At 43.7% G+C, this 16,215-nt stretch overlaps 1 protein-coding gene across 1 annotated transcript in view; it reads right to left on the bottom strand.

Annotated features, from left to right (window-relative positions):
- Nucleotides 1-16,215, bottom strand: part of ube2f (ubiquitin-conjugating enzyme E2F (putative)) — a 149,937-nt gene that overhangs the window by 121,731 nt on the left and 11,991 nt on the right. Inside the window, exon 2 of the mRNA XM_039755316.1 lies at nucleotides 8,674-8,812. Coding sequence (XP_039611250.1) covers nucleotides 8,674-8,791 — 118 coding nt within the window. The 5' untranslated portion in view covers nucleotides 8,792-8,812. The remainder of the gene's footprint in view (nucleotides 1-8,673; nucleotides 8,813-16,215) is intronic.

The raw sequence follows: 16,215 nt of genomic DNA, 5'->3' as shown, positions 1-16,215 counted from the left end.
ATGGAGAACAGTGTCAGGAGTGATTTGCGACAGACGGTTACCAGCAAGAGTGAACGGAAAGGTCTACAGGACGGTAGGGAGACCAGCTGTGTTATATGGGCTGGAGACGGTGGCACAGGAGACAGAGCTGGAGGTGGCAGAGTTAAAGATGATAAGATTTGCATTGGGTGTGACGAGGATGGGCAGGATGAGGACATTAGAGGGTCAGCTCAGGTTGAAAGGTTTGGAGACAAAGAAGAGAGATGTTGAGTATATTGGGAGAAGGGTGATAGGGAGAGAGCTGCCTGGGAGAGCTGCGTTGGTTTGGAGAGATGCTGGGTATACTGGGAGAAGGATATTAAGGATGGAGCCGCCGGAAAAGAGGGGAAGGCCTAAGAGGAGGTTTATGGATGTGATGAGAGAGGACATTCAGGTGATGGGTGTGACAGAGCAAGATGACGAGGACAGGAAGATATGGAAGAAGATGATCGCTGTGCTGTGGTGACCCCTAATGGGAGCAGCCAAAAGAAGAAGAAGATATTAGACCATTACAGTGTTCTTGAATAAAATACAATAATTATGCAGACGTTTTTTATTTAAATATACTTTAATTGAGTTATACCCAGCAAGAGTACGGATAACCATATATGCTAATATCCACCGGGTCAAAAAAGAAATGAAATCGATTCAAGTATACATATAAATAACCACTCTGTGTGACACAAATGGTGACTGTGGAACCAGCGTGTAGGTGAACTAACGTATTACACTGCCTCTCTAAATTCGTGTCACAAAGTGTAAAGTGGCCTCACGAAGTCCAACGTTTTTCCAAAAGCGAAAGCAGAGCTTCACCGCGTGCTCATGTCACTGGGGGTGCAGCTTAAGCACAAGCCGGCAGACACAGACAGCACCGATTTGATTTGACGTTATTTTTTCCCCCGAATACAAATAAATGGCAAAACAATCGTAAGAAATAAATATTTGTAAAAAATTCACTATTTGTGATTATCTGAATACCGTATTCGGATTCGTCTCCACCCCTACATTATAGGGTAAGGCAAAACGCTTAATCTAGACCAAAACCAGATCTAAAATGTCACCTAAAACTGAACTCGCTCACGTTCAAGGTCTTCGGTTACAAATGCATTACGTTAAGTTCACCGTTATTAGAAAAAGGAGCTTGTTACATTGATGGATTAAAAGCCAGCATCATCAAGTCCTTCCATGAGAACCCTGAATACCATGAGGACTGATCATTTATGTTAGGTAGAATGCCTAGAGGGGGCTGGGTGGTCTCGTGGCCTCAGAACCCCTGCAGATTTTATTTTTTCTCCAGCCGGCTGGGTTTGTTTTTGTTTTCTCTGTCCTCCCTGGCCATCGGACCTTACTTTTATTTATATTTATGTTAATTAGTGTTCTTGGATTTTAATTCTTATTTTCTCTTTTTTTCTCTTTCTTCATCATGTAAAGCACTTTGAGCTCCATTATTTGTATGAAAATGTGCGACAGAAATAAAGGTTGTTGTTGTTGAATGAACGCACTCTTTTGAACTCGTTCATGCACAGCACTGGCTTCCACCTGATATGCTTGTAAACTTATTTTTATTTATTGATATACTGTGTGGCGGCTAACCGGGACGCCCCGAGTATGGAAGGACCGGGACAGAGAGTATTTGAAAGCCCCTTTCTCCCCCCCACCCCTCTGGCTTGCAGCGGGGTCTCGGGTCATAAGCATAGAAGTTCAACCCTGTGGGCGGCCGTGGCCACTGCCAGGGGGCGCATGGACATCTGCAGGGGCCTATTTGGCTGCACTTCCGGGTGTGCTCGTTGGGTACCTGGAGTCCTTCCGGGTGCCCCATAAAAAGGGGCCGGAGTCGGGAGGAAGAGGACAACGCCTGAAGAGGAGTGGAGGCAGAAGGGACTGTGGTGGGCCGTGAGCCTGGTGTGCTTTATGTGCTGTGGGTAGGGAGGAGGGTGAAACGCTCCCCAATTGTAAATACACCATGTGCTGGGTGCTAAAACCTGTCATCCCCGCCTGTCTGTGTTGGGGTTAGGGGGCTGTACGCGCCCTCCGTTTCACAAAGGACTGATTGATGGATTGGCAGTATTATCTGTCCTGGGAGGCTGTATTCTTGTTTTTCTTTGTTTCTGCTGTTGCATGCAACTGAATTTCCCTCTGGGATCAATAAAGGTTATCTAAACTAATCTAATCTGCCAGACAGCAAAGAGGATTCCTGGATGCTGGCCTTACAGGAAGATTTTCATAGAAAAAGTCACACTTGAAACTGACAAAAAGAAAAGGTTCAAATGGGCAGAAAGAACATGGACATGGAAAAGAAGATGACTGGAAAAGGGCATTAAGCTCAACATCCTGCAGTCGTCCTTCCTCTGTTGCAGACAACACTGGGATCCTGTGTGTGTGTGTGTGCAATGAAGACGACGACCAAGGAGAGTCAAGGAGTTTATTTCTCAGGCTACACCATCTGATGGCCTCCTCCTCTATTTTTTGGACCTTCCCATGCTATTCCTATCCAGCTCGCCCTCTTCTCTCAAGACAGTCACAGACACCTTAGGATGAAATCTTCACTGTTTTGACAATCTGCCACATGGAAGAACCTTCATTCCATAAAGAAACCAAGAGACGGACTTGTGTCTTGTGAGAAAGCCGCTTCATTTCGGCCATTTCTGAACCCAGAACTGAACTTCAGAAATGTCAGTCCATTGCAAAGCAAAGTGAACAGAATGGTGCTAATTACAAAGGTTTCCTTAACAGCCAATTGACGTAACTAATTAGAGAGAAACCAAGGGAGCGGACCAATGGGACACTGAAGAATGGCTGTTGTAAATGGGGCGCTGCAGTCCGAAGTGAGTAATAAATTGAAAAGCAGTTACTGCCACTTACACAGTGTAGTAAGATCTCAGCGGTGTCTGTAGCCTCCTTAGCATTACTTTTTATTTCCTTGGAAAAAAAAAAAAAAAATGTAATAAGCGTTGGACTTTTTGGCTTGAAAAAATTATTTATCAAATCTGACCATTCTACTGTAAAATGTGCAAAACACTAAAAGTACCAAGTCAGAAGTGTAGAAAATACAAATAATAAAATTAATGCTAATATGGTATACACTGCCAAAATGTGTGGTGTACCTTGAAGCACAATAAAATACACAATCCAGTGTCACAGTCGGGACAATAGTTGTGCGATTCCATGTGCATTTTCTTTCCAGTTTTTGAACAGCACTCTGCACATGTGCGACCGACACGAGCGTCACTTTCAGATTCATCAAAATCACCATCGATTACATTGTCCATTTCAATTTCACTTTGTCATCACTATTCGGGTCTCTGTCAAGAGCGTGCAACACCTGAGTGGCTAAAAAACATTTCTTACGAGACGCCATTATGAGGCCAGGAGAAGAAGTGTCTCCACTGTTGTCCAGGTAACTTACACAAGACAGGCCCATATCGTTTCTTGAACAAGGTTCGGCACTGACGCGGTTGGCACATTTACAGCCCGAGTTATCCTCGAGCCTAACGCAAGACGCATCTCTACAGCTGCCCAGGTGACGCTCGGGTCTACTGTTACAGAGAATAAGTCACTTTAACGGTATCTTGATAAAAAAAAAAAAAATTAAAAAATAATCAGGAGTGGTCTCTCCTCAACTTCCTCGTATCCTCAGATATGGGGATGGATATTTGACGAGTAAACCGCAAGACAAGGATTATATTTTTATATTACGTACATTAAAGAACCATAAACAACAAATCAAATGAATAATATATTGAACAATTATTATAAAAGTAAAGTTGCATAAATCAGCTGAATGAATATTTAAAAAAAACTGAGTGTGTGTTCAAGTAAAGTAGCACTTCACGGTTGATGGATTTGGCCCAAACATTAACACAGATCTACAATTTTGGTGTAACAACCACAAGCCAAATTACACCCATCTACCTCGTCGTATTTTTGAGTTAACGGGTTTATAGACACACACACACAAACATAATTCCAAAAAACTGTATTTTTAGACTATGGGGATGTCTAAGACGTTGAGATTCATCAAAATCTTGAGGTCGAATTTTTCCATGATTATTATACTTTCTCTGTACTTCATATACAAGAATGTAAAAAGGCACACATGTCTACCAAAAGTGTGAAAATTTTAAAGCGACTCCAAACACTTGACCGGTAATGTACGTTTCCAGTAATGGTGACAGTCGTCTAACACAAAGCTGCAGAAGGAGACGACTTCAAAAGGTAACAAGAGCTGTTGGCGCGCACATATCTGCACAGGTTCATTCCAGAAATCAAATTGTCACCCCTGATATTCATTGAGCTAAAACATCAAACACCAGTAGGAATAAACAACCGACAAACCGAGAGTTTGCCACGTCAACTTAACTACAAAACAAAAGCACTCCACAGATTTCTTCAGCGTATTCTTTACCGAGTTGCTCATCCTCTTCTATTACTTTTGCCATCTGAAATTCACTTGTTCGCAGCTGCCATAAAGATTCGGAGATGCTCTTTATTGAAGATAAGCCTGCAGCAAACCTCAGCATGAATTCCCTTACATGAAAAACAGGCTTCTACTAAAATTTCTGCTCGTCTTTCTTCCGATCCATTCACAGTAGAAACCGGTTCAAAAACCCCATCCCTCAGAACATCTCTAGTCTTCTGATCTTATTTAAATAAGGAACGTATGCTTCATTTACAAATAAAGCAAGCAGAAACTTATGTAAGAAATGACACTTTTTATGCAACTCCAAAATGGAAAGGATAAAGAAATGCAGTCATGTGAAATAAAAAGAGATCACACCTTAAAACAGCTCTATGGCTTTACGTATCTGGACATAAAAAAAATTAATTAAAAAATCGGGAGTCATCCCCCCGGATTTTCTCGTATCCTCAGATTTGGGGATAGATATTTGAGGAGTAAACCGCAAGACAAGGATTATATTTTTAGATTATGTTCATTAAAGAACCAGCAACAACAAATCAAATGACTTTTATAATTATTCAATATATCAATAAATTGGACTCTACAGCTGCATGAATAAAGGGTAAAGTATCACTTCTGGTTAGCAGAAATAGCCCAAAAGTTTTGGTATAAGAAAATGATCTTGAAAAAAACTGAGAATTTCACAATCTTTATTACTGGTTAGGGCTGCACTTAGAGGTGCCCTCACCCCATATGAAATACTTATAAACGCCAAACACAAAACCTTTACAAAAATATTTATATTAAAGAGTAATGTGAAAACAAATTACAAAAATAGGGAATGGTCTCCCCTGGACTTTCTCGTATACTCAGATATGGGGACAGATATTTGAGGAGTAAACTACAACACAATGATTATATTTTTATATTATGTACATTAAAGAACCATCAACAACAAATCAAATTAATAATATATTGAACAATTATTATAAAAGTATAAGCTGAATAAATCAGACTCTGCAGGCATTAATAAAAAAGTACCACTTCCAGTTAGCGGAAATAACCGAAAAACGTAACCCTCTACGTTTTGTACCTCATACTTGGATGCAAAATTTGGTTGACCAAAGTGAAAGCGTACTCAGGTTATCATGTTTACACACACACACACACACACAGACAATTCCAAAAATGGTATTTTTGACTCGAACGTTAAGATTCATCAAAATCTCGAGGTGGAATTTTTGTATTTATAAAGCCACATCAGGAATGTGGTTATAAGAAATAAAGGGTAACCACACAGGAACAGTAGCACTGCTTTGACGCTGGGTGCCGCCAGTCTGCAAAACCGAGCGGAGAACTTGCGTACGACAGGGTATGAGGTACCGTGGAAATGTGCGTGGCTTTATGGCAAGTTTAGGTTTTATACATCGCCATTTGAACGTGGAAACGTTCTTACACAACAATTCTGTGCGTACGCACCGTTTGTACATGGGGCCCCTGGTCTTTAACAAATTCTAAAATTATTTAAATCCAACCGAACGTGTTAAACAACACACAACAGATTCCACCAAGCATGTCATTACTGAATTGACAAAAGTGAAGCCAAAATGGAGAAGCCATGTGTGAATACTGAAGCACACCCCATAATTCAATAGCTTGTAGAAACACCTTCAGCAGTCATAACTTTTCTGTCTGACTTTATCAAGTCTCTCATATCGTTGTGCCGGAGTTTTGTCCCCCTCTTCTTTACAATGTTGCTTCAGTTCATTTGTTTCTTCAGCTCTCTTTAAGGACCCGCCACAGCATTTCAGTCGGGTTCAGGTCTGGACTTTGATGGATTCTTTTCTCAGTCAGCCATTCTGTTGTAGATTTCCCGGTGTGTTTGGGTTCATTGCCCTGCTTCATGACCCAATGGCCAAGCTTTAGCTGTAGGACAGATGGCCTCCCATTTGACTCTAGATTGCTTTACTATACAGAGGAGTTGATGGTCAACTCAAAGACTGCATGGTGCTCAGGTCCTGTGCTGCAGAACAAGACCAAACTATCAGCCCTCCACCACTGTGCTTGACCGTTGTTCTGAGGTGTTTGTGCTGATGTGCTGTGTTTGATTTTCACCAAACATGGAGCTGGGCATTACGGCCAAACATCTCCACTTTGGTCTCGTCTGTCCAAAGGACTTTTTTCTAGAAGTCTTGTGGTTTGTTCAGATGCAACTTTGCACAACCTAAGTTGTGCTGCCATGTTCATTTTAGAGAGAAGAGGCTTTCTCCTGGCAACCCTTCCAAACAAGCTATACTTGTTCAGTATTTGTCTAATTGTACTGTCATGAACTTTAACACTGAACTTGCTAACTGGGGCCTGCAAAGTCTGAGATGGAGCTCTTGGGTTTTTAATGCAACTTCTCTGAACATTATCCTGAAGAATTTGTTGATATTGGGTTGAATTCATCCGACCCCCGACTTTAACAAGGGCCCCAGTCCCTGAACTAGCCACACAGCCCACAGAGTGATGGAACCTCCACCAAATTTGAAAGGAGGGTCACGCACGCGCGAGTAGGGGGCCGCGGACGGACCTTAATATGATCGGGAAAGTCATACGCCAGGAGGGAGTGGCGGGGCACTAACCTTTCTCTCTTTGTCTCTTACAGAAAAGAAAAGACGCACCGCCGCCATGATTCTACCTCCTACAGCTTCCCGCAGTATGATACTTCCGCCGTTCGTCTGTCCACTACCCATGACGTCAGCAGTCCCATCATCCGCCATGGTTCCTACCCAGCATTCCTCCACTTCTGGCCCCGCCTTCATAAATACTCCTTCGACGCCATCTTGCCTCCGTCATCCAAATACTGTTTTGTTTATGTATTTTTTGACTGGATTATTTTTGATACTGTGGATAATTTTACAGTATACGGGGCCGGAAACCCCAAACCTTTATGTGTGTCTCTGATCTCTCTTTTACAGGAGGTAGCAGGCGTTTTTCTTGGAATGCGGTGTTCTTCTTCCGCCACACAAAGCACTTTTTGTTATGACCAGATAACTCCATTTTTGTCTCATCAGTCCAAAGCACTTTGTTCCCAAATGAATCTGGCTTGTCTAAATGAGCATTGGCATACAACAAGCGACTCTGTTTGTGACGCGAGTGCAGCAAGGGCTTCTTTCTCATCACCCTGCCATACAGATGTGCTGAATTGTAGAGCGATGTACAGATACACCATCAGCAGCGAGATGTTCCTGCAGGTCTTTGGAGGTGATCTGTGGGTTGTCTGTCACCATTCTCACAATCCTACTCATATGTCGCTCCTGTGTTTTTCTTGGCCTGCCAGACCTGCTGGGTTGGTTTAACAGCAACTGTGCCTGTGGCCTTCCATTTCCTCACTCAATTCCTTGCAGTTGAAACTGACAGTTTAAACCTCTGAGATGGCTTTTTGTAGCCTTCCTCTAAACCAGGAGACTCAACAGTCTTTGTTTTCAGATGTTTGGAGAGTTGCTTTGAGGATCCCATGCTGTCTGTCACTCTTCAGAGGAGAGTCAAAGAGAAGGAAGCACAACTTGCGATTGACCACCTTAAATACCTTTGACCACTCATGATTGGACACTCCTGTCTATGAAGTTCAAGGCTTAACCAATGTGGTGTTACAAGTAATCAGCATTGAGCGGTGACAGGCATTCAAATCAGCAAAATGACAAGGGGACCCACATTTGTGCACAGCCAGTTTTTCACATTTGATTTAATTTCACAAAACTAAATACTGCTTCACTAAAAATCTTTGTTCGGAAAACACCGCAGTACTCAGATGCTCCTAGGAAATTAAAGACATACCACTGATATCTTTGTTGTTGAAAGGAGAGTCAATTATTACGCAGGCTGAGAGGGGTACCCAAACTTTTTCAAATGACTGTACCTACCTTCTTAATTCTGATGGAAGCTGTAAGGGTGGACTTCATTTTTCACACACTGCGTCTGCTTTTTGGTTTAATTTTTATGAAATAAATAATGACATGGTGTCATATGTCATGTGTTGTTGTTCGTCTGAGGTACCTAATTTTAGGACCTGCGGAGGCCCAGATGATTTTTTTTTTTATTATGTCCCGATCCGTAAAACCTTAGAATTGAAAGAGGGTGTACTTTCTTTTTCACGTGACTGTACACTGAAACAAGCATGACATAACCTCTTGCACATAAAATATTCTAATAAAGTGCTTCACACAGTCAGTTAAGTACAGACTCCGCCATGCCTACGAGACGCTCTCAGGTACCTTTGACTAGCAGCCGGTCTCTAATGGACACTCTCCGAGTAGATTCGGGGGCCGCGTTTGAGGAGCGCCCGCTCTTCACTCCATCGTCTCGTTTCAGCTTGCTTGCCAGTGTCAGCATGGCTGCTTTGTTGTCTCTCACCTATTCGAAAACAGCAGGAAAAATAAATAAATAAATAGATAAAACCCATATGTCAGGCAGAATCAGAGCCATCTTAAGAACTAAGGTGCAGTTATTTGAGACAACAGCACAGGCTCAGTGTGGACCCAGAAAGTCTTCAGCCCCCCCAACACCCCCTTCACTTTATACACATTTTGTTAGATTACAGCCTTGTGCTCGAAAACCTCAGACAGACAAAGTGAAAACAGGATTTTGAAAATGTGTGCCTATTTAAATTATTACAGCCTACAGATATCGAGGTCAAATCCCATCACAACGAATACCGAGGTAGTGACATTTTTAGATTAACAAATACTTTTTGTGGGCCCAGACAGCACTCATACGACATCATGATTAACGGACGTCGTTTTAACGAAATGTAAATTTCAGTAAAACAAACAGTTTTTACAACCAAAAATGGCCACCGAAGAAGATGATGTGATGCAAAAAACACATAAGGACTCGCTTACACTTTTTGCCGAGTCTCAAGAACCCTGCAACAGTTTGTCTCTTTCTTGTTAGACCAAGCAAACGTGACAGTCTGTTGCGAAATGTCCGGTCTCAGCAAGAGTGCAGGCGCGACACAAAGCCGAATTCGGAGTCAGGGCTCCACCGAGTGTCCATGTGGGTAGCTGTGTCATGTACAGATAGCGTACTGTTCAAGATTCCTAATGCTTCTCAAAGTTTTATTTGCGAAGTGAGAAATGGTGTCAGTTTAGGCTGAAAGAAAAATTAACAATCCTGGAAAAAGTTGATTCCGGAATGAATAAAAACTTCTTCTTCTTTCAGCTGCTCCCATTAGGGATTGCCACAGCGGATCATCTTCTTCCATATCTTTCAATCCTCGTCATCTTGCTCTGTCACACCCATCACCTGCATGTCCTCCCTCACCACATCCATAAACCTTCTCTTAGGCCTTCCTCTTCTCCTCTTCCATGGCAGCTCTATCCTTAGCATCCTTCTCCCAATATCCCCCTCATCTCTCCTCTGCACATGTCCAAACAAACGCAATCTCGCCTCTCTGACTTTATCTCCTACCCGTCCCACCTAAGCTGACCCTCTAATGTCCTCATTTCTAATCCTGGCCATCCTCATCACACCCAATGCAAATCTTAGCATCTTTCACTCTGCCACCTCCAGCTCTGTCTCCTGTGCCACCGTCTCCAACCCATATAACATAGCTGGTTTAACTACCGTCCTGTAGACCTTCCCTTTCACTCTTGCTGATACCTGTCTGTCACAAATCACTCCTGATACTCTTATCCACCCATTCCACCCAGCCTGCACTCTCTTCTTCACTTCTCTTCCACAATCCCCATTCCTCTGTACTGTTGAATCTAAGTATTTAAACTCATCCACCATCGTCAACTCTACTCCCTCATCCTCACCATTCCAATGACCTCCTTCTCATTTACACACATGTATTCTGTCTTGGTGGTCCTACTGACCTTCATTCCTCTCCTCTCATATCTCCACCTCTCCAGGGTCTCCTCAACCTGCTCCCTACTCTTGCTACAGATCACAATGTCATCAGCAAACATCACAGTCCATGGAGACTCCTGTCTAATCTCGTCTGTCAACCTGTCCATCACCACTGCAAAAAAAGGGGCTCAGAGCCGATCCCTGATGTAATCCCACCTTCGTCACTCCTACCACAGACCTCACCCACTGCCACACTTCCCTCGTACATATTCTGTACAACTCTTATGTACTTCTCTGCCATTCCCGACTTCCTCATACAATATCACAACTCCTCTCTTGTCACCCTGTCATTTGCTTTCTCCAGGTCCACAAAGATGCAATGCAGCTCCTTCTGGCCTTCTCTAAAATTCTCCATCAACATCGTCAGAGCAAAATTTCCATCTGTGGTGCTCTTCCTTGGCATGAAACCATCCTGCTGCTCACTAATCATCACCTCACTTCTTAACCGAGCTTCCATTACTCTTTCCCATAACTTCATGCTGTGGCTCATCAATTCAGAATCGCACCTTCATCTAACGTCTCGTTTCATTCTGTATTCATATCTGAATTTCTAGAATAGAAAAAGTTACCTCTAACGTCTCATTTTCAAATCAAATATTTTTTATTTTTGCAATTTAAGAAGTTCTGTATTTTATTTATAAAAGCATTGTCAAGCTTGGGTAGCAGAGTTGCATGAGAAACGGGAAGGAGAGTACAGGATTCCAATGAAAATACAGGAATGTTATCACTGTATACAGAAGGCAGGTGAAGACTGAAGAATTCATTTGAAACAGGAGCAATGAAGCACATGAGATTGGAGCCGCGACACGGCCACGCGTCCTGCTTTAGCTGCCAACTACGGATTAGAAGAACACCAGCGGCTCGGAGTCACCGCTGTGACAGACCAGGAAGAGTGCGAGGAAGAGCAAGTCAAAGCCCGGTGTTAACGTTCTAAACATCGTGTGACAAGCACATTACAGGGCAAACCTGATCCCGTGGAGGACAACCAATTACTTTGCCCTCAGTTTACTGTTTCTCAGATGCAGCAGATTAGTTACGGTGCTGTCCTCACGCCACCACTGTTAAGAGATGGCGAATCACCAGGCAACCCTGGTCAGAACAGCATACGTATTTTCCTCATATTCGTTATAATGAAATACTTTTATGGTCCCATGAGTTTCGTTACAATGGGATACCACCTGCACACATGTGGGCTGAGGAGATGATCCATGATATCTTCTATCACTGATTGGCTGACCACATCCAACCATGTAAATGAAAAACGACGATTGGCTCCAAACATTTGCAGAGATCTCCACAAAGTACCAAACTGCAGATGTCACTCATCTTACCACAGCCACACCGGTACAAGTTAGCCTGACGCCCCCCTAACTCAAGAAGCAGGCTTTTCAACCTGCACAGGCCAGGGCTTCAATATCTTCAATATCTTAAGTGATGGAGGGGAAATGCAAAACCGTTGCTCAAATTACATAAACAATGGTCCTTTATAATTAAATATTTAAGAAAACTAGGGGGCTTTGCCCACTGCTCGCCTTTCCCCCGCCTAACGCCTATGCACCGTTGTGATGAGGGGGCTGAACGCACCCCAAGGAGACGTGGTCTCTCCTCCGAAACCCCTCTTAAACGGTGATACAATGGGAAGCAAATAACATTTGTTTTTTTTACCTCCTCTTTGCTCAATCAGCTGCTGGCTTGCTGCTGCTCCCATGCCGCGTGATCTGCATTATGTGCAGCGCTTCAAAAGTCACTGCCTTGTCTCTCTTGTCCCCCAGACATCCTCAAACACTATTCAATCTCTTTTCACTGTTCCGTTATTTTACAGAGTAATAATTTTCAGATTGCATGTATATCACGGGACTTGTGTCTGATGGTTGGAAGTATGACATGACTTGACTGTCTCGTGGAAGGTGAAAGTGCCTCTCAAAGATCTCTCTTCCAAAGATCATGACTCGCCTCAAGTTATTATATAAACGAGAGAGAGAGAGAGAGAGAATTGCAATGGGTTTGTCCTCAAGAGGACACTTGAGTGCAGTTCCATTTATTGCACACTAGCAAAATACCCGCGCTTCACAGTGGCGAAGTACTACCTTAAAATTTTTATTAAGAAGAAAATTAAACCTTTTTAAACTGAGGGAAAATATACCAGTAATTATTTGTTAAGGATCTCTTTGTATACCACATTGTCAGTTCGGCACTCTGGTTGTAATATGACCAAGCTGTGCGCTGAGCTTACTCTTGAGCATGCAACGCACATTTGGCCATGTGAAAAGCAATCTTGCCTCAAATCAATGCCAACCTTTTGTAGAGTTTGTCCCTGAGTCTTATTAATTGTCATTGCGAAGCAGAGCCTTACTGGAAACTGGAGGCACTTGAATTGAAATGGGAGATCAGAGGGTATAACGGGGATGCGAGGAATAAAAACTCTCTCCCCTGAGCCACTGCCAGTAAAAATAGTTGCCTCAATTAGGTTCTTTTGTAGACACGTGACCTGAAGTCTCGTGCCGTTACAAAGTGTTTCTCAGTAACATTATTGGTGCCCCAACCTTCAAAATTAGATTATGCTCAGGAGTGCATGGAGGATTCAGAGTGTGGAGAAACTCTACTGGATAGTGCACCGCGTCTTCCACTTCTACAACTGAATCCACAGACTGATATGTTTTCGGTTGTGAAGGTAGTTCTTGAAGTAAAATGTGGTTTATAGCCGTAGTCATTTCATTTCTTGGTGTCAGGATAGCTCTCTCCCTCAACCATGACACGTCGTTTTCGTTGGAAAGTTCAATATGGTGGCTGACAGTGGCGTCATACCACCGAAATAAGTATGTAGATCGATTTCGGTTAGCTTAGGGAAAAAGCCTACCAAATTTCGTGAAGATGGGGCCATAAATAAAAACATTTAACATGGCGGATGTTGTCAACCGTTATACATAGAATTACGTAGAAATGAAACCTGCTTAACTTTTGTAAGTAAGCTGTAAGGAATGAGTCTGCCAAATTTCAGCCTTCTACCTACACGGGAAGTTGGAGAATTAGTGATGAGTCAGTGAGGGCTTTGCCTTTTATTAGTATAGATTTAGTGTTGGAATGGTACAAAACTGTTGACTTCCATATCGCTATCAGCTTTCAGGCTTCAGTGCTGGTAACAAAACGATCCAGCAACTCCAAACCCCCCCCAACCCCCTGCTGTCTTACTCCAACCTCCCTGGTACACCACACTACACATTGCTTCCCTATTAGATAGATAGATAGATACTAATTGCCGTGAAGTTCCGATCACAGCCCAGGGTTGGGGGTCAACTGTGAAGTCTAGATTGTCTATGCAATTGTGCCTTGTGAAGTCCCAATCGTGACAAAGCAAGGGTTTGGGGGGGTGGGGGTCCCTGTGCAGTCCAGATTGCCTATGCAGTTGAACCCTGTGAAGTCACGATCACATCAAAGCAATAAGGGAGAGAGGGAGGTTTGGGGGTCCCACATCAAGTTCAGATCGCCTATACAGCTCAGCCCTGTGAAGTCCTGATCATGTTGAAGGGGAGGCGGAACAGTTTGTGGGTCCTCAGTGAAGCAATGTGGTCGGGGTGTTTGGAGGTCCCCCGTGTAGTCAAGATCACCTATGCAGCTGTCCACTGTGAAGTCCCTATCGCGTCAAAGCAATGGGAAGGATGATGGTTGGAGTTTGGGGGGTCAACTGTGAAGTCCAGACCACCATGCAGTTGAACCCCCATGAAGCCATGGTCACATCAAAGCAATAGAAGAAAGAGAGATGAGAGCTTGGGTATCCCCCATGAAGTCCACATTGCCTACGCAGTTGAACCCCATGAAGTTATGATCACGTCAAAAGAAATGGTGAAGGGGGAGAGTTTGGTGGTTCCCCATGAAGTCCCGATTGCTTTGAAGCAATAAGTGGGGGTGTTTTGGGGGGTCCCCCGTAAAGTCAAGATCGTCAAAACAGTTGTCCCCTATGAAGTCTAAATTGTGGCAAAATTTGGGGAGATAGGGGATGGATGGAGTCTGGGGGTCAAACATGTAGTCCAGATCACCAAACCCGTGAAGACATGATCACATTCAAAGCAATAAAGGAAAGACAGATGAATATTTGGGGGTCCCCCATGAAGTCCTGATTGCATCAAAGCTGGTTGTTTTCATTTTGTGATGTCTACAAAACCCCTTCGTTTCTCCACATCAACAGTAGTGAATGGCAAGTTGGGTTAGTGGTGCAGGGGACTGAGGGGAAACCTGACCTTTACCAAAGATCCTGAAATGCTGGTACCGTACCCTTTTGAAATTTGTTTTTCTCCATGCTGCTCCAGTACTGGTGTACCCTACAACCCCGCACACGTTACATTTTGTCTACGGATCTGAAGCCATTCACTTGACAAAATGTGCAAAAAACTGAGATGTAAGGAATTGGGAGAACACAGCACTGTAAAGACCAAACATTAAAAAGGAGTAGAAGATACAAAAGAGAGACTCAGGTGAAGATCTGACCGAGTGATGGAAGGCCTGAGCTCAGGGTGCGAGCCACACAACCACCATCACAGGAAGCAGCCTGGACATTACCACAGATTTCTACATCTCCCCTGGACGTTCGTCGTTGGCTTTTCTAACATTAATGATCCTCTTTTTTTTCTCATGAAGCGGAGATTTGCTGGCATTTAAAACTAACCAATCGTTTGTCTTGGTATGCGCCGTGATCTCCTGCACCACAGCTCAAACTATCGATTTTCTATTGTTCTGCCTCCTTGCTGGCTCAGCTTTCTCGGCCATATTCATTTAATTTTTTTTGTTGCTACTGTAAGGAGCTCTGCTTTTGCTTCTGAGACTTTAGCCGTCAACGCCGTCTCTCTGGATTTCATTACTTTGTCACGGCCTGTCATGGCTTTTTAACCTCGGAGTAGACTTAGTACTTTGTGACAGCAGAAAGATTAAAAACAGCACACATATTTATTCTGCGGACACTTTTAGCCAAAGTGAATTTGTGTATCACAAATGAATTGTTACCTCAGTTCCACCGGAACCACTCAACCTCAAGTCGCTCCAGAGCCTTAATTTGCCACGAAGTTTGCACTTTAGCTCGGCCACTTGGACCTCACTGCTTACTGAGGACATAACTTCATCTTGTCAGTTTCTTAGCTATTTTGACTGTCATGGATTGGGTGGCATCCCAGCTGGACCCAGAGACCTTCCCTTTACCTGGCCGGGAAGCCATGAAGGAGAAAACGACTGTGAAGGACGGAAGAAAATCCTGAGGCAGTGGGGTTTAACTTGTATGGAAGTACAGAATAATGAATGCACTGACCACGAGCTGGACCTGCTGCATTCAATTGTACATCTGGACAGGCCCGACCATCTTAATGTCCCCTACAAGGCCGTTATTGACCGCGGTATCCCAGCAGACGCTCTCATGTTTGCTTAGCAGTTTGTTGTTCATTCATGAGCGTGAATCAAAAAGAAAAGGCAATTTGAAGATGACGTGGTACCCACAATGGACAGAAGCTGATGCAGTACAACACGTTCGCAATGGCTTATGGGTAATTTGAATGCTCACAGTGCACTGCTGTTTTCTAGTTCAGTGGTTTTCAGCCAGTGTGCCACAGCTTAGTGGGGCACCACGAGCGCTACCCAGGTGTGCCATGGAAATAATAGTGTAGTGTACCTGGGTCCACCTGAAAGTGCCCGAGGAGGACCAGACAACCTGGAGAAGCCAGTGAAATGGCAGCTCCGTGATCACCACACTGTAGACACAGCAACGCATCCTGCTGCTAGAGTCCATCTGCCTGGATGTGTGGTCACCAGCGGGTCTCACAGGACCAGTGGGCATAAGAGATATCCCCGAGGCAGAGAGGGATGAGCACAGGGACGAAGCAGGTAGGAGATGCCACCATAGTGCTCACTAAATGCCATGTCTG

Source organism: Polypterus senegalus, chromosome 6, assembly GCF_016835505.1.
Source record: "Polypterus senegalus isolate Bchr_013 chromosome 6, ASM1683550v1, whole genome shotgun sequence".
Taxonomy (NCBI): domain Eukaryota; kingdom Metazoa; phylum Chordata; class Cladistia; order Polypteriformes; family Polypteridae; genus Polypterus; species Polypterus senegalus.
This window is presented reverse-complemented; position numbering and strand designations above follow the sequence as displayed.